General features: G+C 45.7%; 1 protein-coding gene and 1 long non-coding RNA gene across 3 annotated transcripts in view; one reads left to right on the forward strand and one right to left on the reverse strand.

Annotated features, from left to right (window-relative positions):
- Positions 1-320: 320 nt before the first annotated feature.
- Positions 321-10099, reverse strand: LOC125500546. 2 transcript variants are annotated; one of them, XR_007277914.1, is made up of 3 exons: positions 8629-10099; positions 1681-7163; positions 321-1474 (listed from the first exon to the last, which is right to left on the reverse strand). It is a non-coding gene; the product is annotated as an uncharacterized LOC125500546 (long non-coding RNA). The 2 variants fall into 2 exon arrangements; XR_007277913.1 differs by lacking the exon at positions 8629-10099 and having other exon boundaries at positions 1681-6310; positions 6978-8622.
- A 4284-nt stretch (positions 10100-14383) lies between these two features.
- LOC110116898 overlaps positions 14384-23974 on the forward strand; it is a 54897-nt gene continuing 45306 nt past the window's right edge. Inside the window, exon 1 of the mRNA XM_048653737.1 lies at positions 14384-14525. Coding sequence (XP_048509694.1) covers positions 14384-14525 — 142 coding nt within the window. The remainder of the gene's footprint in view (positions 14526-23974) is intronic.

Consider the following 23974-nt stretch of genomic DNA (forward strand, 5'->3'; position numbering starts at 1 on the left):
CAACTCACGCGGTTCTCGTTGTTGCCGTTGCCGTTGCCGCTGCCGCGTTACCAATGGGAAATAAAAGTTTATCCTGCCCAATAAAAAGCTAAGCACCAAGCCATTTTTTCTTTTCTCTTTTTTTTTTTTTTTTTTTTTTCTGTTCAAACATCTCTCGTCCAGGGTTCCGGGGTGCTTACAGGGGTGAGAGAAGGAATTATTATACCTTTTTCCCTTTTACCTCATCTCTTCTGGTCGGTTCTCAACAAAGGACAAGTTGTCCGCTCAATGCGCGGTTACATCCTGCCAAATATAATTACAACTTGATCCGGGATTCGATCATCTACATATTATGCATAGCGGTCGTATGGACGATTAACAGAGATGGGTAAAAAATCACGTATATATTTAAAAAAAATATCTAACGTATGGTAAACTATTCGCACAAAAATTGGGGAGAATTTAATTGTATTCAGATGATATCTCGCTGTACCTATTACGTTGGTTGATTACTCATTCATTGATTATTATTTTTTTTTTTCAATTCGATTCATTTCATTTAATCTTTTTTCGCGTTACTCGTATTTCTCTCTTCTTTGTCGTCGTTGTTTTCTTCTCTTTTACCAGAAAAGCGGAGAATATCGTTTGATTACTGCAGTCCGCTCCGCGCTATCCACCACATAATTATATACGTTGGTATTATACGCGCTCCAGCGTATACTATACGGTTGTTTGGTTAATTTGGGTTGGGATAACGAGTATAACGGCGTCTTCCTCGCTCCGTAGGTCCGACCGTTCGAATTTATATACGCGTACGTATATACACATACCCATACATACGAAACGAGAGTCAAGAGTGATCTCTGACACGCGAGGTAAGCTACGTACGTACCTACCTACGTACGTACGCGGAAATGTACCGAAAAAAGTATCCGTACATGTATTACACGTAACGTCGCGCTGTATCTACTTGCGAAAGTACAGAGTGCACCCCGCAATCGGCGAAGGGGTGAAAGGGAAAAAAAAAGAAATCTTTGCTCAATTCGGAAGCGGACGATCGAAATCTCCGCCGACACACCCAACCTCGTGCAACCCACCCTTCAATTCTTTGGTAAATGCACGTGATACTCGCGTACGATTTTTCGTATCAAATTCACGTTGCTAAGAGATTTGATTTACCCACCGTACATATTGTGTACAGCCCATGGAATTCATTCTTCGCGTATGACGAAATTTCCATTTCTTTTCTTCCTCCTTTCCTTCTGGTCTGACGGATTCGAATATCCGTCGAAAAATTGTCGACATATTGAGAAGGTATCGCATATATTATGAGATATGTTGTTTTTTTTTCTCTTTTTTTTTCCTTTTCCAATAATTCGTCGGACTTCGCGCGGTATGCACCGCACAGCGGAAGGGGATGAAAAGATTTTCTTCTCTATTTCGCTCGGGTATACGTATACCTCACATCGTATCGGTGCACGTAACGTCACAAGACCTATAATACGATTATAATCTATCTTCTGTAAACGTTCGATAGGCAAATAATAAATGTATCGCCGTGCGTACGTATGAAGTATCGAAGAAATAAAGTAGGAGGGGGCGTACCATTAGAGGATATAGGTAGTGCGGATCGTTCGCCGTGACTAAGAGGACAGGTAAATCATTTTTTATTAATGATTATGTGGCTTCTAAGCCCCTCACCTTGTTGCTCCTAACTCGGAGCCGTCTCCACTCTCCTTCCACTCTGTACGTTCTCCGTTTTCCGCTCTCCACTCTCAACTCGCTCTTCACTCCTCGCTCTTCACTCTCCACTCTTTCGACCTCTGGCGCGTTGCTGTTACCAAGGGATAGAAAAGGACGGGGATTTAAATGCACCGCGAGTAGGACGGGCGCATGGGAATTTTCCACGTTAACGAGTGAGATCGAAAACGAATGCTGTAGGTTACTATCGTGCTCGCTCTTCGACGTCCGACCGAGACAGACCCACGGGGAAATAACTCGAGTCGGACGAAGATGAATAGATTCTGGGGGGGTGTGCGACAACGTTACCTCAGTCGGTTCGGAGGGAAAGAGAAAATGAAAAAAATATATAAAAAAAAAAAAAAAAAACAAGACAGAGAGAGAGAGAGAGGGAGGGAGGGAGGGAGGGAGAGTGAGGAGGGTTTGGTTGGAGCCTGTTTCGGGCAGGGGCGACGCCACTAGGCCAGCTTTCATGCGCCTCTACTTCATACCTCTCCTGAAAGGCTCGAAAATTCTCATATACCCCGAAAATCTATAGAAACTCGGAATACCCTCGAATCGGAAAATTTTAGTGCTCGAATCTTTTTTTTTTTTTTTTCTCCCCATAGAGGTGGCATTGATTAACCGCGCACCACGGACTCCCGGACTATTCGTAAGCCGCGAATTTTGGACGTGGGTGAATTTCTTGCCTTCGTCGAATGAAGAAAAAAAAAAAACCTGATCAACGTGCGTAATTTCGAAAAGAAAATTCATTGATCTCGATGATTTTTCTCCCCTCTTTATTTTATCGAGCTTGAAAGTTCAATTTGAGGAACATAACGGGGTGGACCGTATCAATTATTGTGCGGACGCACATTTGAACGTAATTTTTTTTCTGTTACAATGATTACGGATGTAGAAAGTTTACGATGTCGAGTCGCCGGGGGAAAGCGAAACGATATTATTAAACTCGTACAAAGTGTGGTTTAAACCACGTGTAATGATACGTGTGCAAAGATTAGTTTGTTGTACGAGGAAATTGACCCGAGTAAGTTGAAAGAGCTAGGCGAAATTTTCTTTGTCTCAAAATTTGAGTGAAATTTTTTTCTATTCTCCACCGCCCCCCCCCTTGGTTATTCCTTTTGTTGCACTGTTCGCTTAATTAGAGAGGACGAAGTTTAAACGAAACTGTGCACGCTCTTCTGCTCGGTTTGCCCTTTAACGAAAAATTTTTCGACAAGTACTAATTAACGAAAACATCAATTTTTTATACTCGTAAAGAGAAGAAAAAAGAAAAAAAAAAAAAAAACGAAGCAAAATGAATAAAAATCTACTTCGTCACGAAGAAAGAGTCGTTAATCACGAGACAATGATTATTTATAGAAACGCGTCGTTAGGCAACCAACAAAATCAGCTTAAGCGACGTTCGGGATACACGTCCTTATACTTCTCGAAATCGCTACATCAACCGGTGACGAAGATTTTTGTCTTTTTTTTCCCCTTTTCTTTTTTTTTTTTTTTTACTCTATATTACTCAACTCGCGGCGAAACAAACTTTCCGTAATCGCATCGAAACCATCAGGTGAACTTAATTCCCCGCAATTTCTCACACTCTACGTTCTAGTTTTCCTCAAATTATTAATCTACCGCTTCCTAGGTACAATGGGTGGGTGTAAAGCACACCGCTTTTTACCCGTAGGTGTGTCGGTAGTGCGACGGGGATCGGGGAACAAGATCGAGACGATTAGCGAGTCGAGTTCAGCGTACGAAAATTCCTCTCCTGTCGAATGAAAAAAAAATCGAGTAATCGAGGTGTTGCAAGCTTCCTGAACTTCGGAAAATTCGTTTCACGGTTAATACCTAGGGGCGTAAAGCTGACGCATCGCGTTGCAACAATGGTATACCGTTATCTCCGGTAATTTTCGCAGGTATAACCCACGATACGGAGGTACCCGTCGATCGGGGAGTGCGAGTTAAAAATGCTTTTGCCATAGGCATATATCGTAGCAACGGCTGTTGCTCCTGCTGCGTCGACTCCTGACTGTCGGCCATCAGCTGTTCCCGTTCGTGCTCTCGTAGGTATACGCACAGCCGTTACGACACCCCGCACCAGGTATATCTGTCAAAATCAGCTGATCGGTAGAGCCGGGCTTGCGCTCTGTGACTTTTCTTAGGGTCGCGCGCTGATTCCAACCGGGTTAGCGATTGGGGATGAAAATGGATTTGCGTATTGAATATATTACACGTTGTATATATATGTATATATATTTATACCCCGTTGAGTATATATTTTATACATCCGGAGGATAAAGTACGGAGTAGCCGCGCGGTTGATAAAAAATATGAAAAAAGAAGAAAAAAGAAAAAAAAAAAGGAAAAAGCTCATCCCTACTACTTACTTATATTTATCACACGCGCGTGAATACGTTCTAACGACGTTGCACGCGTATTTTATGTGTAAAGTTTTCAACGCCTGTATAAATGGGCTATTGTATAAATGTCAAGATAAATAAATTGATGAAACGGCTGCAGGCCGGACAATCACCGTTGTCCGACGTCAATTAACGTGTCGGTAGTTAACGTAACACTGGGAGCAAAGTTTTCCTTCTCCTTTTTTCGTTTTTTTTTTTTTTTTTCAAATTCATTTTTATTAATAATACAGTGTACGTGTACAACTTTGACGTCGGAGATGAAATGAATTGTGTTTCCTTTTTTTGTACTTCTCTTTCCTCTTTGTTCCACTTTTCCGTTCCTTGTTTTTTTTTTTTTTTTTTTCTTTTTTTTTTCTGGTGTAATTTCTTTTTCTGTTTAGTCTCTTTTTTGCGCTCGGGCCGGAGTCATTACTTCGTTCAGCTACTTTCCAGCGATTGTTTGACCGTGTCAATGACCTACGGACATGGACAGCGGGGCAGCTCTTGACGGGATAAAAATGTATATCACGTTGTACACTTATCTGGCACACGGGGGCCCTCGCGCCTCCTTTCGACGTCCCTGAAAGCCTCCTCCTCGGCAACTCAACTTCGCGGTGTTGGCCGCGCAAGCGAGAGAGGGAAGGAGGGAGGGATAAAGAGAGGGTGAGAGAGACCGCGAAACGTTGAAGAGGGAGCGGGAAAGAGGGCGAAATGTTGACGGAGAGAGGAGCCGAGGGGGAGGAAACGGGAAAGGGAAAGGGAAAGGGAAAGACGAAGCGATCCAAAAAGAGGAGAGAAAGAGAGAGAGAGAGAGAGAAGGCGATACCCGGCTACCCGGCTACCCAAAGCTACGGGGGTCCCCGCCCGTGTAGGTGAGATCCCGAGGCAGGAAAGACCGTACGATCTCGTGCGAGTGCGAGCAGTCCCGACGAACGCTTCGACGATGTATCGAACGGAGATGGCATACCTCATCCATGGAATATTCCGCTGAACTCTGTCGGAGACGAGGGGGGAAATGTAGCGATGCGAAAGAGAAAGAGGGAAACACCGGGCGGACAGGGTGTGCGTAGAGGTGGAGAAGAAGAGGGAGATGCACCGACACGAGCGACGCGACACCACCACCACCGCCGAGCCCACCTAGTAAATGTACCGAGAAGCGGTGCAACGGTGTGCGAGTATTCCCTCGGTGCGCGTGCGTGTGAATTGAATGGGTAAAAAGAAGAAAAAGGAAAAGAGGAATAATAAAACAAAAAAAAAAAGAAGAAAATAGAAGAGAAAAGAGATACATGAATACATGGAGAAGATGTACATGGGGGACCGGTACCCGCGCCCCACGATGTGTAATGGGACTTTAGATTCGCTGGCTTTAGGGTTCTTCTTGTCGTTGTATAGTTGTCGTCGTTCTCGTTGTCGTTGTCGTTGTCGTTGTTGTTGTTGTTGTTCTTCTTCTTCTTCTTCTTCCCTTTATTCTTTTTTTTATTCCTCCTTCCTCTTCTTGTTTCTCCCGAGAGATATGAATCCACTGTACATATCCACGGTTGTATTCAGAATCTGTGGAGTTGGATTTTTTTTTACGATCGCGCATCACGGTAAAAGATGTAGCGAGTTGCGGCTACAAAATCTGACGGTATCATCGGAGAAGCAAGAAACTTCCCTTCCCGGTACACGTGCAATACGTATTCCTATTTTATCGCAACATCCGAGGTATCGTGGTCAAGACAGCGGAGTATACGACGGAGCGGTGCAGCGGTTAGACGTCAACTCGTATTGCGCCCCACATCCGCTGGTGCAGTAGTTAATCAAAGCCAGAGCTGCTCTCTTCTTGCTGTCGGTGCCTATATTATGCATTCTAAATTCAATGCGTTACCGGGAAATGAGTGAGGGGCTCGGTACTCTCGTGTGCTTCCAAGGTATACGTATATTATACCGCATCGCCATGGTACCTCCTCTTTCTTTATCCCTCTCTCTCTCTCTCTCTCTCTCTCTCTCTCTCTCTCTCTTTCTCTCTCTCTCTCACTCACTCGCCCTTCCCGCGAGTCGAAACCGTAACACGTACTATGTGGGTTAGGAAGACTTCGTTTATTTTATGCTTCAGGAAACGAATTGGCTTCGAGCCATTAGGATACATACTGTGATTATGTAGTCCTGTAGAGGCCGAGGCGCACGGAGAGGATGTATTATAGTTGTTGAATGTTCTTTAACTGAAAATCACATGGTGATCATCATCATCATCATCATCGTCGTCGTCGTCGTCATCATCATTACGGTCGTATACGCGTACGGAGTTTCCTTACGCGGGTTGTCGCGGAATTAAGGGCCTTCCGATATACCGCGTGTACGTTGAGCTATAAGGTAAACTGGCTTTCGCGTAATTCGTCCCAGCTGTTGGCGTAAGGCCAATCGACAATTTCCTACTTTTCAAACTTCGCTATACGGCCGCCGCCGCCGCTATGGGCTTTTACTTACGAATCCAACGTTATTCCATAGGTATTGAGCAACGTCGAAACTGCCGCAACTAGAGAGTCTGTCGTTTGTTGCGGTCGGTCGGTCGGTCGGTCGGTTCGTTGGTTCGTTAGAGCAATGTAACCAAACTGATCCGGCAACGCTTCGAACCGGCGATAATCAACGGTGATTGATGGTACGCGTCTCTGTCAATAACGCGAAATCAAGGTCAACGCATTTAAATCGGAGGGGTTCACGAATTGTTTGCGCGCCTCCAACCGAGCGATGCTTATTCAATCAATCCGTAGGTATAACGTATTTCATCCTACCTACACTCCACCATGTTATACCTCGGTTACAAAATCTCACCGTCTGATACGTTACACTTGTACATATTCACGTATTCTGATTAGCTTTTATACCTACCTGCGCACGCCTCTACGAGCGTCCGCTATTTTCCTCCCAGATACGATTAGATGTGATGCAACCCCGGAGCCCCTGGCATACCTGTGTCTTGCCAATGCGTCGACGTTTCGTCCGAATCGCGGAAAGGCGGACGACGCAGAGGTGGAAAGAGAGGAAAGAGAGTAATCCTTCGCGGAGTTGACGAGACTAGAAAAACGAAAGAAATTAGTTCGGGATCGTTACGTATCTGCGAATGGAAATGATCGGTGGTATTAAAGTATAATACGCTAGGTGATAAATTCTGCTTGATGTTGTAAATTTTTCCCTCTTATCTTGTATCGAGGATCGGTCGGGTACGGTGGTAGCGGTCGTTGCATATCGTCAATGTAAAGCAGCGGTAGCAATTAGCCATCTTTTTCGTTATCTGCGGGTGAAATCTGACTGCAAAATATCGCGAGTCACCGTTTGCTGCACGGTGAAGGAAAAGTAAAAAGACCAAGTGAACGAAAAAGAAAAAAAACAGAAAAACAGAAAAGAAAAAAAGAAATACAGAAAAAAAGAGCGAGCGAGAGAGAGAGAGGTGGAGAAAGAGAGAAAGATGAAAAAGGAAGAGAACCGTTCACTTTTGGCCGGTTGTTGCTTCAGCAGTTTTGTTTTTTATATCCAAAGCAAACTGGCGAACCCACAACGCGTACCTTTTCGTGACTGGTAATTCGCCTCTGCCAATATAAAGAGCGAAGTTGAACCACGTCGCGGATCACGGTAGCGATACATATATATTATATATACGAAAGAAAAAAGAGACGAAGACCCTAAGAACATACGGAAAAACTGAAAAAAGAAAACAACATCATTTCGCAGATTAGTTCGGTTCCGATATCGAACTTTTCTCCATTCGTCCCGTTCGTTCGTTCGTGCTCCACTGACTTACTCGTCGACGTTATTCAGCATCCCGCGAAGAGCCGAATCGGCAATCGGAATCCTCGTGGTTTAGAGTCTCAGTCGGTGTGCGTTAACGCTTCAATTATACGTTTGGAAAAACGTGACACATCCGACACAGCGGGAGAGCTTTACCGGAGGAATAAATAAAGACGCGCGATCAAGAGAGAGAAAAATATTCAGCACCGACGTACGTACGTACGTACGTACGTTGTAAGCGAGAAAGAGGGCGAACGAGGGGACTGAAAACTGGTACAGATTCATCGATGTTTTCCCGTTTGATTTTCTCGTTTGACAGCGGCTCCTGTGCCACACGTAGACGAACGTACGTTGTGGTACGTGAACGCGGAGGATTAGTCCTCCGAACTGGCACTTCAATTGAGTCGAATGAATTGAATCGGGTTTGGTATTGTACACGTACATACGTGTGTGCGTGTATATATATATACATATATATTAAATATACGTACATAGAAAAGGTGCGCCATTCGCAACACGCAATTGCTGCGACCGTATAGCTCACGCATAATAATTTGAGTAAATATCACACTGTGCGCAGGGACACAGTCGGTTCTTTGTGTTCGAGCTGGAGAGCCATACCATGTTCCATCCACGCCATGTAGACGGCGAGTGGCGTGTACGTACAGAAATATATCTATATATATATATATATATGCAGGACACACGTACACGTATGTGTAAAGTAAATGGTATATGGCATAGGTTTTCTCACTCGATTCTCGTATCGCCGTCTCATTTCCTCCGACGCACATGCGTGCTACTGGCTTCTTTGTCCGTTCTCCGTTCGGGTTGCCCGGCGTATTTTCAGAGGCAAAATTTTCCTCCCTTACTTCCCCTTAGCTCCCTGGGACCCTTCTCCCTTTCCCGTCGCTCTTCCTCCCCTTCGCTCCGATCTCTCCTCCTCGCTCCACCGTTGCTCGGTATATCCGAACCCACTCCTGAAACTCTCCTCATTCTCTCTCTCCCGCGAACTGATATCTTCCACCGCCGGAACACTGTTTTCTTTGTTTATGGAATCAGTCGACGAGGCAATGATTTTTGATCGACGGCAATCGGAAAGCTGTTCCCGAAGAGGGTGATTCCGTTTGCCAAAGTCTCCCTCTTCTTCGACCCCCTAACCCCCCGCTATTCCTCTCCACCGCCACTCGATATACTATACTATTACCGCGTTCTTAACTTACTACCCCACAATACGCTACTTCTTTGTTTGCGTAATACGTGTGGAATAAATGTCACATGCATCGGTGAGCGGTTATATATATATTTATGTGGAATTATGGGACGGGGGGGTGCGAAAAAAATGGCGTTACGGTAACGACGAGTTTCTCACCTTATGGGGATGGCTGGCTTATCGAAAATCCGGAAAATACGCTCGCCCGAAACAACGGAGTCGAAGTGAAATTTCTTACGTCGCTCGATAAGAGTTACACGGGAGTACGCCAACATGTTGAATATTTTCTGGGTCGAATCGGGCCGAACAGGTCTCTATTCGTACGTACGATACGCGTATATAGGAAGAATGACTTCCTGTGAAACCAAACTTTTGGCAACTGCAACGGGGCGGGAAACCCACTTTCGAGTAGCTACATTTACGGCTCCTCTCCTACCCTCTTTAACGCGAGACTCTCCCTTCGCCACCCTTTTCCTTTTCCCGCAGCTATACACGCGCCGCTACGTAATACCCGGAGTTAAGTCGGCGGTTCGAGTCAGACCGGCGATCTCCGGTCTCGAGAGAGTCAACGTTACCATCCCCCGTGCGCGCGCGCGATGCCAAAACCATGTCGAATTTGTCGAAGGTTGGAACAAGGGAAATTACGAAGTATACGTACGGACAAAGGATAAAATCACCGAGTGGTTGGCGATCGTTCGCCAGCTGGGGTGATTGCCGGTGGTCGTATTTGTATCGCAGTTTCCAGTTTTCACCGAACCGATATCGATATTAACATTTCTGGAAACTTACCGGGTGGACCAGCGGCGTTTGGGGTTGAACACAAAGAAATCGTTCGGGGTCTTTCGTCTCTCCATCTCGCTTCGTGTGTCTTTGAAACTCCGTTGGACGCTCTCTTTCTCTCGATCGGGAATTCAAGCACCCGGTACACGTGTTCGCATGCCTCGAGATAACCGGGATACTTTTACGGGTCTCGTTTCGAAAAGCTTTTAAACAAAACAGAAAAAAAAAAAAAAAAAAAACCCCGTACGGACGTTAGCCGGCCGTTTAAAGTCCCGACGTTAGTCGCCGGTAGTCCGATCTGTTAACGATCGCGTAGGGTATATATGTATATATCATTATGCACGTACGTACGTAGATCTGGTAGAGAACCAATTCAAACTTAAGTAGGTACTAACTTACGTGTACGTCAATCTTGGGGCAATTGACACCGGCGTGTAGGCGCGTGACGTATTGCCAGGTCACGTTTGGTAAATTGCGAACCTTCATTAGCGGGGAAAGTGCCGGAGCGTGGACAAGCTGAAAGATTACGGTTGCCGCGGCTATACAGTCGGACTTTGCCCTTACTCGTTCGACGTACGCGAGCACTGAGATATGGGGGGTTGAATTCTTTCTATCATTTCAACTCGAAGATTAAAGGTTTAGGGTTTGGTACGGTTCGTAGGTAGGTCGGGACGTTTCTACCTGTATATACCTACGAGAGAGAGTCGTATCTTTTCAAAGTTATCGATCTTTCGCTGACTTAACGAAGCTCGGCGGGCGAGCTGTTTCGCATCGAGATCACGTTTCGTATCTTGTTTCCACGATTATCGTTTGATACGCTTAAAAGAAACTGATCGCGGAATACGAGAAACGGTTGGAAGAAAAAAAAAAAAAACAAAAAAAACCAATGAAATGTAAAAAAAGACAGTGCCTACTGTACGTGCGTACCTACGTGTGTAAACGGGCGTACCGATCGCCATTTTACTTTTATATCTACCCGCGCGTATACACGCGTATCCCCCGTATCCGATGGAAATCCACGATCCGCGGAATCCTCATCGAATCGCCATCGATCCCTTAGGTCCATTTTACGCGGATGTCGGAGTCACGGAGACGCGCATGACGCGGTATCGGTTTCCTTTGTGTTCGCTCCGACGCGAGGCCTATTCGTAAAACGAAAATAAAAATTCTACGTTTAATTTTTTCGAGCCCAGCGAATAACTGTGTCTTTCGACGCGATCGACTGTTTCGCTTTTATCGACGGAATTTTCAAAAACTCCTACTCTTCTCGTTGACATTGATAAAAACGCACGTAATGATCCGCCCGATTTCGGTTACTGGTTCCTTTGTTACACCCCGTGCACCGCGCGAAGAACGAAACGAGCCGGAGATGCGGTGACGGGGTTGCTAGACGGATTTAACCGCGTTACACCGGCGGAAGTCTTTGTTTGTTATTTTTTTTTTTTCATTAATTCATTTTTTGTTTCTTTGAATATGTATGTTTCGGGTACGCACCGTACGTATATTCGTTCGTCGGATAAATTATTCTGTAAGTTTTTTAATTTGTTTTTTTTTTTTTTTTTTATTTTCTTCCATGTCGTACACCGGGCACGAAATTTTGACAAACCGTAGGTACGCGTTCCGCGCTGCGTCGGTTTACTTTACGGTCAAAAAAATTTCACTCAATATGTACGTACGCGTACGCGTACACGTATTCAGATGCGTGCATTATTTTCTACACACGACCGTTTTCCTTCCTCTGTGGGTTTTTTTTTTGTTCCTTTTTTTTTGTTCCTCTTTTTCTTTTTTACGAACGCGGATACATATATTTCTCCCGGTACATATACGTGCACCTCATTTTCATTCGTTGCCACTTTATTTCCTCACACATCGGGCCCCGTTTCTCATCGTTCTCTCTCCGTCTCTCTCTCTCCGTCTCTCTCTCTCTCTCTCTCTCCTCCTCTCTTTGTTCCGCCCCGTAAACGAGGGAGGGGAAAGCACCCTCGGAACTTCCCCCGTATTTCCCCTATACGTCGGTGCGTCACAGCTATGCCGGCGCATCTATTTACTTTGCTCGCGTTTCACTTCCTTTGTCTTTCGACAAATTGCCCCGCGCGGGCGGTTCAAACGATTGCGCACCGAACCCGAAGCGAACGAAGCAACGGGTTACTGGAACAAGGAGGGAAAATAATTGAAAAATCAAAGTACAAAGAAAGGTGGAAGTGAACCGGGGCCTCCGACGTCGGAACGTCAGCACCGCGGTACCTCGGACGACCGGCGATAATCGCAGGACACGAAATCGTGTCGGGATTGCGAAATTCGGGGGGAAAACTTCGCGGGTTCCCTGCGGGTGAGGTATCGCGGGCCCTTGTGCGCCCAACAACAACAACAACGTAGGTAGTAGGTAGTAGTCGCGCGGCATCGAGGCGGACGGAAATATAACACAAAAGAAAACGCAGCGCGGCAGTCGAAGCGGTGGCACGTAGATTAATCGATAGGACCACCGCGCTACCGCTACCGCTGCCGCGTCGCTGTACCGTACCGGAGGGTGAAATTTTCCGCTGATATCGGGAACCAGCTGCCCTCCTGCATGCCTGCGGGACCGAGCTATCGATTATTCCATAAAGCCCACTTATCGTTCTACCAAAGCTTCCGAAAGCGTTCGCTATACAGAGAACTCTAGGTACCGTACATAATACTAGTCTCGTTCTATACCAGGTTTTCCCGGTGTAAGGGACCCTCTCTCCGTATCTGTACCCCGGTGGAAGAGGGAGAAACAAAAAAAAATCGAATGAAAAATAAAATGAGAAAAATTTTTCAGCAACAACGGTACACCCGGTACACATTTTCACGTACCGCACCGCGGCGACGTGCTCTCTTACCTCGTACGCGTTCGTATTGTACACGAGCACAATACGCAAACGCGTATTCCGCATGGCCCGCAGCATCTGCGACATCCGCACACGCGCTTATACCTAGGGTAGTTTCATTGTGACGTAGTCGCGCATTCGCACGTCCGTAATTACGCGGTATCGCACACCAAGTGAAATTTTCCGCATACACAAACACGCGCACGCTTTCGTCGGTTGGTACGTAAGGTTCACGTATACCCTGTTGCACCGTTGCGCAAATGTCGGCGGCACGCAACGAAGGACCTTCCTTCCTGACCTAGTCTTTCGTCTCTTCCGTTGGGCCCCGCAGCGCAGCGGTTCTACCGTACTACGTATTCGCTTTTTAACATACCGTACGCGCAGCTTGCACGCTTCGTTGCGGCCTTGTTTCCGTTTCTTTTTTTCTTTTCTTTTTTCTTTTCGTCCCTTTTTTTTCCCATTCGCGGCGTTCTTCTCCTCTTCTTTTCCTCCTGTTATCGATAATTCCTCTCTTCGCCGGATACTCGATCATTTCTCTTTACGCGAGTGTATACGTATAATACGTGTACTTGGGGTGTAAAAATTTTCATTATTGCACGTGTGTACAGCTCACCTTTTGTTACAGAATTCGCGGGTATGGAAACGAAGAAGGAAAAACACACGAGCCGATAATATGCAGGCGACGAGGCGAGGCGAGACGAGGTTGCGGCTAACAATAAGGCTTCTTTTCTGGGTTCGTCGTGTGCGCACAAACTGCGAATATAATTCGGTGGGTATACGTATATACCTATAAGTATAACAAGGCAGGGCTGCTTTTCGCGCCCTCCCTCTCGCACTTCGTTCCTTCTCGGATATGTATATACAATATTTTTTTACTACGTTTTTCTTTGTATTACTTTTCTTCGTTTTTTTTTTTTTTTTTTGTTTTTTTTTTCGTTTTTCTCATCCCCTTCTTCTTCTTCATCGCGAAGCCTCGGATTTTTCTTTCTTTAATCTTAGCCCATCCGCTCGGTCTTTGTCCGCGAGGTAGAAGAAGTGCCTACTTCCACTTTCAATTCCGATTTTCGCTCCGCCACTTCTAAATTCGCTTCGACCCTACGGGCGAAATCGTTTTAACGCGAGTACGGAGGAAGCAGCAGTGGTAGTAGTACTACAGCCTTTTGTCGTATTATATTAACACGCATATTATAACGTGGAAGAGCGCAAGCTGCACGTTCGTACAGCCGCGCTGGTACACGCGCGTACATACATACGACACAACGTAGAAGAATAACAGCGAACCGAGTTCCCCGCGTGACTTCGTTACCTGATCCGGAAGTCAACCTCGAAATGCCTCCTGCACGTCCGCCCGACCGTCCGTCCCGTTGGCAACCACTGTCAGCTGTCGAATGCTAATTGCGAGTTACGATATCGTGGCAAAAAAAAATAAAAAAAAAGTAATAATAATAAAAAAGAAAAACACAAATTTATACACACGCATCGGAAAACCGACACCCTTCGGGAGTAGATGTGACCGCGCGCGACGTGCGGACCGTGAAGAATTGTGAGGGAAAACGTCGGTACACAATGACTGTATCATTTACGGTAATCGTGTACGTGTATTAACATTCGCCGATTCAGGAAATTGTTGCACATCACGTATTATGCCCGTTCCTTTATGATGCAAAATGACAATCCTACACCAGGCGATAACTTGCAATGGTATTACGATCACGCTCGTAATGCAATTAGCCGGAAGCATGGCGAACGATGGACGGAATAAAGCCGAAGATTTGCCTGAATTAGACTCGTTCCTATCACGAATATCGAGTACGTGACGTAACGAAGACTTATACGTTCGAAAAAATAGACGTCGCGATCGAAGCCGAATATGTGGAATTATTAGCGTCGATCGCCGCGGATGGACTTTTACGAACGACCGGTCGATGGACGAGTTGAAAAATCGAATGAGAAAAAGAGGAGGGACGAAAAATCGGTAGCGATATTCTTGATACAGCTCACGTTACAAGCGCACTGCCGCACACGTCCCATTAGATATTCGCCATGCGATTCTAAGTAGGTATATATGGATTTGCATACTTTGGTAAACTGTTCGTGGCATTGCTCAGGCATTCCGAGGTTGTTTTTAATCAACGTTGAAAACAGAAACACGGCGCGGGGGAGAGGGTTGGAAACTGTTTAACTTTGGCGCAGAATTTTTCCGCACTTATTTCGGTTACTAATTTTTACTCACACTACGCCGAGTTCGTTTCGCGAACACCCGAAGAAACTGCGTATAGAGAAAAATTTGTCGGCTCGTCGATTCGGATGGAATGAGAAATAAAACGTAGGTTACGAGCGATTCCGTTTTACAACTATTTCGATCCCCTTTCGCTTATACCGTAGGCAGCGCGCTCTCGCTTTCGTTACACCGCTCCCCAACCATGACCTTGCATCACCGTAAATTTATAAGGGAAGAAAAGGCGACGAGATGAAGACCCGTTGCGAACCCCTTTAACCTTCGCTCGTCCTCTAAATGGGGAGGGAATGAGGGGGGAGAACTCTCTCGACGCAATCACATTTGACTATACGCGCGGTACAAGGGTTATAGTGAATATATCGCGTTCGGCTGGGTATACATATAGGTTGTATATAGCCCTGTATCGGGATATCGGTAGATGGCACAGAGCCGAGGCAGAAACGTCGATAACACGAGGATCACCGGGGAGGCCGTGAAACGAATTTCGGAAAACTTGACGCTCTCCGTTTTTTCCTCTACTTCTCGCGGAGTTTCTCCGACTTTTTTCATCCCCCCTCGAAATGATCCCTCGCCGCTGCCGGGAAGCGGTCAACGTCGCGCGATACAATCGAGTAATCGAGTAGCGACGTTGTTCTCCTTTCCTCGTCCTTTTTCCATTCGCGTTGCGCATCGGTGTGCGGGGTGTCCGAGACCTTGAGTCGAAAAATGAGTTTACAAAGTCTTCGCTTCCCTCGCGATGCCTCTTACTCCTGCGGCGGGCGGCGGCGGCTCGTATCGTCCTTATTCGCCGCCAGCAGCTAGAGGCTCTTCTTCCTTCTCGGTTTCTCTGTTAGGATCACCTGCCAAAGTTCCCACGTCTCGAGGAATATTCGTTGTGCGTCGGCCGTTGCTAACCGCCGATCTTGCAGCCCCTGCTGCACCCGCCGTATACCTTCCTCCTCCTGCTGCTGCTGCTTCTTCTTCTTCTTGCTACTTCACGTCACATTGACGATGCACTTGTACGTACGCGTAACATACATTCGCCCCGTTTCAACGTTCGTCGCGTTGCCAAGGGACCCGAGGGCCCAACGGATCCGCAACGCGCTCACAAAGGAATCCGAAAAGCTTAAGGTCGAATAAGAAACGCACCCCGCTCCATTGTCCGTTTCGCACCAATAAAGGTGCACTTGTCTCACCTGCACGATTGAGGCACGCTTTGGACACGTTCTGGGATCATCTTTTATACGTTTCGCGTACCCACTCCGACCTTCGCTACGTGTGCCACGGATATACTGCACCAAGGATAAATAGATTTTTTACTTTTTTTTTCGTAAAGCAACTGCACGCGGTCGATATCCTTTTCACCTGTGCGACGTGACTCGGTTTTCCGTTCTTTCTATTTGAAATATGGTGGAAGAAAATTTGGAGGAGAATTAGAATTTTTTTGACACATTTATCGAAGGGTATTTTTTTTTCAAACTCGCAATTAGGTAACGACGTTCCGCGTCACTTTCAGCGAAGTGTCCACTTTTCCAAATCGTTTACATGCCTGCGTAGGCTGCTTCTTCCGAGCGGCAGAAATTTTCAGACTCGAGTTATTATTACCTGGCTGAAAATAATTATAGATCTGCCAGTCAATCAGAAACAGACGGTGGTATCGCTCGGGTCCGCGAGCGCGCGTTTATTTTCGTACGTCGTATTCGCCGGTGTGCGAATACCGATTTTAAATCGAGAGGGAAACGTGTAATATTTACGTTACTTTTTCACGCCGATCGTTTCGCCGATCGTCGATCATACGGGGCGAGCGGAGAGATTTGAACAAAAAAAAAAACAAAAAAAAAAAATCCAGCCGTTCACCGATCGTAATTAAGATCGTATTGACGCGACTTCTGGCGAACGAACGAACGAACGATCGCGGAGAGCGAGAATAACTTTTGAAATAATTTGTCGAAAGATCATCGATTCCGACAACGTAGCGTTACTCACCCATAAAGCTATACCCTCGTTTCCGACTTCACCTCAAAACGGTGCACAATAGAATATAAAATGGGACCGAGTAAACCACCCGTGCATTTTGTTGGCGCAAACAAATATTACCTCTTCGAAGGCGTAGATAAGACATCGTCTGCGCAGGGGGTTCGCCCGGTTGTACGTTCGGTCGGTTAGTCGTCGTCTTTGCTTACGTGTAGGTCTATGTACATTGTGCGCAGATAGGAGAGTTGTAAATGTGTAAATAGCAACCGATGTATATATATATATAAACGTACAAATGCACGCAGGGTTTGGAAGCAAGACGTCGGTCAAGGGATTCGTATGAAAAGGTTCCTTCTATACCTGCGCAACTTACAAGGCTTCCACATTACGATTCACCCTGAAACGCCCCAGACGTCTCGTCCTCCCCAAAGAGTTTTTCTTTCCTCTACTTTCGTTGCCGTTTTCCCCAGTTTTATTTTACCCCCGTTAGGTAGAGTAGGTACGTGCGCTCGTGTGTACGTGTTTTATACGCGTGTACGGTTCGTGTGTACCGCAGGGGAGACGACGTAGACGGGGGAGGGGTTGGCGACGAAGCCGCAGATTTGGTAAAATATTTGACAAGGACAAGGGTCGACCGTGACGTCATTAAGTGGGTACGGTTTGGTACCTGTTCCGGACTGCCCTCTCCTCTTCGCTCCAAGTTCTGTAAGGCGGTTGCCCGCGCTGCACTGTGACTCGTTCGTAATACACAGATAGATATACATGTCGGGAGAAAAAAAAAAAAAAAAAAAAAAAAACCTTCACCGCCACAAGTTTCTTTTGAAACGAGTGTGCGCTGGAAAGCAAAACTCGCACGTTGTAGCTAGAAATTTCAGGGGATTTCTAAGAACTCGATGGAACAGGTTTCCATGGGTGCGCCTCCCGTGTAACGCACGAGGGTCAGGTCAGTGCTGTGTAGAAACTCCTTGAAAAAAAAAAAGACCTCTTCCGTTGGTTTTTTTTTTCTCTCCTTACGCACTCCCACTCGGTGCGCCGGTTGATCTTACGTAGCGATTCGAGGTATTTAATGCACACTGTGTGATGGGAACTCGTGTATTCGGGCAGTCCGATATTTCATTACCTTCGAATCGTACGAGGGCTCGATTAATTGTTTCGAATTTTGCTCGACGGATCGTTACGGGTAGTAGAGAAACCGGCGTTTGTTTTCTCATCTATTGAAACATTATGCGTGGTGTACAGCTTGAGTAATTACACTGTACGTCCGGTTAATGATATGCGTACAATTACATTCACATGTTACGTAGGTATACATATATATATATATATATATATATATATATATATATATATATATATATATATTTATACGTACGCGTCCGTATAATAGCCGGGGATCGCGATTGTAAGTTTCCACCATCTATTCGTCGCTCGTGTACACGTAAACCTCCCGCTGATGTGTAAACGGTTACGTCTCTATACCTACATCTCACGTCACTCGGTTAGACGTAATTAACCGGTTGTGCATTCGCGTCGATTATTTTTAAAGGAAAGAGACGCGAGACCTTCGAATTATTACACCAGACGACTAAGACGACCACGGGAGCGATTATTTCGGTCAACATTCGCGCTCGTGTCGTAGGTATAAATCGAACGTTTCTCCGACGGAGTCGAAGGGAAAAATAGCGAGAAAATAAGAAAAATACTCGAAAAGATAGCGCAGGGTATCCGCGAAGCTTCGACACCGCCCGGTGTCGCACGAGCGATATTTCTTTTATTTCTTTCAGCCGAGGATGACACCGCGATCGATTTTAGCGAGGTAAAAATTTACCGCGGACGTGTTAAGGGACGACGTAGCGTACACTTGTCCGATTTTCCATCTGCCAGATATAAGTAAATTTGGTCAACCTACACGTGGAATTTTTATATTTTCACAACCCGCCGTCGAATATCCCGTTCGACTTCGATATTCGGGTCCTTCTTTATTTTTTTTGAAAAATACTTTTTATCGGCATATCTAATTTCATTACATCCGACGTACCTCGAAGCGATAATTTTTTACCGACGTCAATCGTTGTACGATAAAATGAAAGATGTGCGGTACCTGCAAATAATCCCTTTGCCAAATGCTCGCGGATACGGTGTTCGTTCTTATGTGTACACTTATACGTATGTAAAGTATGTACAGTAACGTCATACAAAACGGCAAATTTTACGCATAGAAAGACAAATACCTACTAATGGCACGCGTTTATTGATACTCTAAACAAATTGATGTTGAAAAAAAAACGTGAAATATAAGTCAACGCGACGATGAGGAGAATATAAAGTCACGTTCCCCACGGGGGGTTTGTGAAAAATTGTCGTTACTGTTAATAAATTGCTCGCGTCGCTTCAACGTGCGTCGAAAAAATCAGAGTTCGAATTATGTATGTAAAAAAGCGAAAAATCGAATCAAAAAGAAAAAAAGAAAAGGAGGCAAAAAACAAGAGCGAATATTTCACGTCCTTCGGGGACCGCGTGCATCTGCATATCGCACTATAATATAATAATATTAACGGGTATCAAATGACAAATATATACGTGTGCGCGTTGTGTACGCCAACCGCGGGCAAACTTATGGGTAAAAGGGTTCCGTTGTTCGCGCCGCCCGTACGACACGATCGTACGAATACACACGCGGGCGGTTTCTGCCTTTCTACCGGGGCAACGTCGAGCTTTGCTCGATACAGTAGTAGAGGTAGACGTATACCCGCCGCTAATGGCGGAGGCCAGGAGGCGGAACGAACGACATTAGCTCAGAAAATCCATAAATCCGTTCGCCGTATATTTATAACAGTTCGGATAGACGCGGATATCCCTCAGCCGTGGTGCAGCCTCTCTCGATCCTCATCTGCACCACCACCGCGCGGTGGTAACAGTAGCAACGTTTCGAGTCACGGCGCACCGCGCGGCCACGAGGCGAGAGAAAATTTTCTCTTCCTCCTCGTATCGTATCGTATCGTACGTACGTACGTGTTCACCAGGGAGCTGCGGAAACTCGAACTGTACGAGTGGCGTTCTACCGGCTTAATAGCCGGACAGCTACGGCTAACTTGGCTCACTTTCAGGAAGCTTGAAACTCGCGGGTCGTAAAGGAGAACTCGCGAAAATCATCGCTTTTTACCGTATACTCGATTCGCCGCTCAGCAATTATTATTACAACGCGACGCCGTACAAACGAGAGCACTCTCGTACGCACATCTTACTCGGGAATCTCCCGTCTCGCGAGTATGCTGGAAAAAAGGAAGGAGGGAAAAACGTATCCGCGTATATTCTTCGTCGACGTTATCGAAGAGGCTTGCTCGCTGCACTTGCGACGCAACGTTTTCGTCGCATCCTCGTTTTAACCGGGGTTGGATCCCGTCCCGTACCTTCCCCGTGTCGCGTATCGGGCCTTGGCCCCCATCTACAAGGTTCCCCAAGGTCGTAGCGTCGGGTCCAACGGTTCGCACGGGGTAGACCCGTGCGGAAGTGCGACTCCTAATGCCGGGCGATTGTGAAAGGTTTAAAAATATCGAATCGGTCCTCCGAACGTCGTACACGTGAGATAAAAAATACGTCTACGCAGAGGGGGTACACACGTATCATCGTATACCTTTGATAGAACTGTACGTAACAGCATTGTTCACGTTTACGGCTGTACGGGCTGCGGAACCCGTTTCGTATTCGATATCCTTCGCTTATTCGTGACGAACGTCAGGTAGGTACGCGGTTGGACGCGGTATCGTCGGTCGAGGTGCGGGTGTTCTACACGGGAGATTGTTCGTCGCGCAGGATGTGTACAACCAAAACTAACGATTCCATTCGAATTCTCTGTACCATTTCTTGTAGTACCTATACCGGTATACGTATCATACGCACACGTACGCGACGGGTCCAATCGAGTATTGTATTGTGCAATAGATTTTGGGTGGCTCAGGTGACCGTGAGCTTAAATCGTTCTAGCCTCGAGATATACGCATAAAACGATTCCCGCTTCTCGCGTTTATACGTAAGTACCAACACATCTGCATAGCCAGTATACGTTACGCACACTCCGCACGTTGCCTCTGGTGTAAGCCGAGCCTGAGGAATACTGGATTACTGGAATCGTGTGCGTGAATTATATACACACGTAACGCTGTATCGCGTGAAACGAGCGGCCCTCCGTCCTCTTAGCGTGGGAGAAATATACCAGCGTATGCGTATTCATGCCCGCTTATAGGACAGAAATGTGGTACGCGTACGTCTACCTGCTATCGCAACGAGCACGCGCCCGAACGCCGAAGTTCTTCTTCCGCGAGACGAAAAGTTGCGCGGAGGGAATCGCGAAGGCCCATCGTCACGCGTGAGTAAAATTTAAATAAATGAAAACCTCCGTTGAATCGAGCGAATTAAAAACTCGCACCGCACGCCGGTTACTCTCGGGAGGAATCGACGACAACGACGTCCCTACCCCGAAGCTACCTGTAACGAACTTGCGACCGTCTTTCGCCCCCTCCGCGACCCTCACTCGGAGTTCGCTCTCTCGCTCGTTTATTTATTGTCGAATGGCTTTTTTTCTGACTTGCAGACTTTATTTTTCCACCGTCTTATCGAACGCGGACGGAGGATCCACGTCTTGTTTTATTATTCGAAATATTTTCACGGAGCGTACACTTTATGGGAAAAAGGGCTTCTTCATCAAGGCGATATCCTCCCACGTGTGCCACAGGAAATGAAAAGTTTGGGTAATTACGGTGCGGCACAGCGTACCGTACTATACGCGCATAGATACCATACGGGGTCTGGGGACTTTGACGAAGATGTATCGTTCGGATTAACAACGTGTATAAAGTTTCCTTCTCTTCCACGTTGAAATTGTTGACGGGTGCCGCGCGTGTAGTTTGTTTTGCGCTCGCGTGGGACGGCTTTGTTTCGGTTCTACGTAAATCGGCGAATAGCGATTTTTCGGACGATTAATATCACACGGTGAAACGAAGACGGACAACGGTACAACGCGGTCGTAATACCTTCACACGAAGTGGGGAAAACGTAAACGAACCTCATCTTCCGATCGGATGATCAATTTTCTCAGAATAATTCTCGTCGCTCGTCTAGCTGTAAGGGGATTCGATTCCGTATTCGGTTGTCGTTAATTTTAACCGGAGAATTTCTCTTCGGTCGCCCCGCGCGTTCACGTGAACAGGGCTATACACACGCGCGTCGAGGGTCGACTTTTTGGGACCCTTCCCTCGTTGACCGAAGGGCGCAACACTTAATTATCTATAATCTTTTCCGCTTTTCACTGTACTTTACTGGTAGTTTTAACGACGGCAATAAACGCTGACTGCACGGGGTGAGTTCATAAAATCATTCATACCGCCGTATAAAATGCAGGTCTAGACGAAACGATTTTCGTATCTTCTCAAACTACATTTTATATTGTACGGTCGGAAAATAGATTTGGATAATTGAAGAAACGAAACGATATAAATGAATAAAGGTAACGATAAACCTTTTCAAAATTTTTCACCGATCCAACCTCGCGTTTCAATGGTCATAACGTATCTGGAAATAAGAGAAAAGATCCTATAGGCTAATGCCATGGATATGCTATAAATGTGGGACTAATTGTACCAATCTTGATAATTGTCGGGGTACGTTGCTACGGTGTAACTACATTTGAGATAATGATACAACGGATCGACCAAGCGTATCGGTACTGTTATACGTACCTACCTCGGACTACAAGTCGATACAACGTAGATATACTTACGTATAATTATAACATTGGGATTACCGGTCAGAGACAACCGGTCAAATGTCCCGAGGGTTGTGACGAGACTCGAGTTCTAATTTTTCTTTTTTTTTTCTCTTTTTCTTTTTCTTTTTCATTTCATTTCTTTCGTAATTATGGTGGCGATGAACGTTTACCGCGAACAAGTCCCAAGTTTTATTACTTTAAACTACATTTACAGCCTCTTCCTACCTCATCTAGCTCCTTTTTCCTTTTCTTCTTCGGTCACTTCAGATTTTACAACCTCACGCTAGGAGCTCTGGGGCGAACGCGGCTAGACATCGTTTCTGAAATATTTGATTTCTACTCTTGATATTTTTTTTTTTTTTCTCTTTTTTCTTTCAACACACCGAACGACGGTGTAGAAGATTCACGGTTTGTTAGGTTGGAATTATTTTTCTAATGATTTTCACCTTCGATAAACCTATTGACAATATTTACACGATTCTCATTCGAGGTTCCGATGCACGGTTCGTCCAACGTGACTATTTGACACTTTGCAACGCGTTTCGCCTTCGTAATTATTGTAATTATCATATCGTCTACAGGCTTTTACAACGCGTAAGAATTATCTAAGCAATATTTAGTTTCAATTCCGATCTCGAAACAACCTTGTACCGTTGTTCGAAAGCTGCTGTCTACGCAACATCCACCTTAGATGCGGTTCCGATCTTCGCGTAGATCCGATTGTAAAATTAAGAATGATTAATTATTATCGGAGGTACGTGGCGTTAATTAATTACGCGATAGTGTTTGTAATTAAATTGGCTGACCGAAATGTGTTTGAAATGTTGAATTTTATTATCAAAAGAGTCCTTATTAATTGTTCCGTGGGTAAAACGTGTGGGTTGATATAATTCCCCTCTAGTCAGACCGCAAGCATAATCTTCTTTGCGAGGACATCTCGCTGCATGCGTACGAGCGTAATATAGGAATACCTTTAAACGCGAACAGCTGCTGCTGTCGAAGCTGTTATTTCTGTATGTTAAGTTGAGTACATGGTTTCCACTTTCCACCCACACAACCGCAAGGAATGGTTTCTCATTAAAGGTATTACTTATACTCAACGGTATATATCGCTCGGCAAATCTTGCGAATTCAATTTACATTAATTAATTCGCGTCTACATATGTGCTGACAAACAAAACCGTATAATTATCGAACGGCTACTTAAAACAGCGGGCAAAGTGAGGAAAGTAAACGTAGATTTCACGTTTTGTAATTCGTATTATGGCCGTATGGTTTTCAATTTCATTTTATGTTCCATTC

This window comes from Athalia rosae, chromosome 4 (genome assembly GCF_917208135.1).
Source record: "Athalia rosae chromosome 4, iyAthRosa1.1, whole genome shotgun sequence".
Taxonomy (NCBI): domain Eukaryota; kingdom Metazoa; phylum Arthropoda; class Insecta; order Hymenoptera; family Athaliidae; genus Athalia; species Athalia rosae.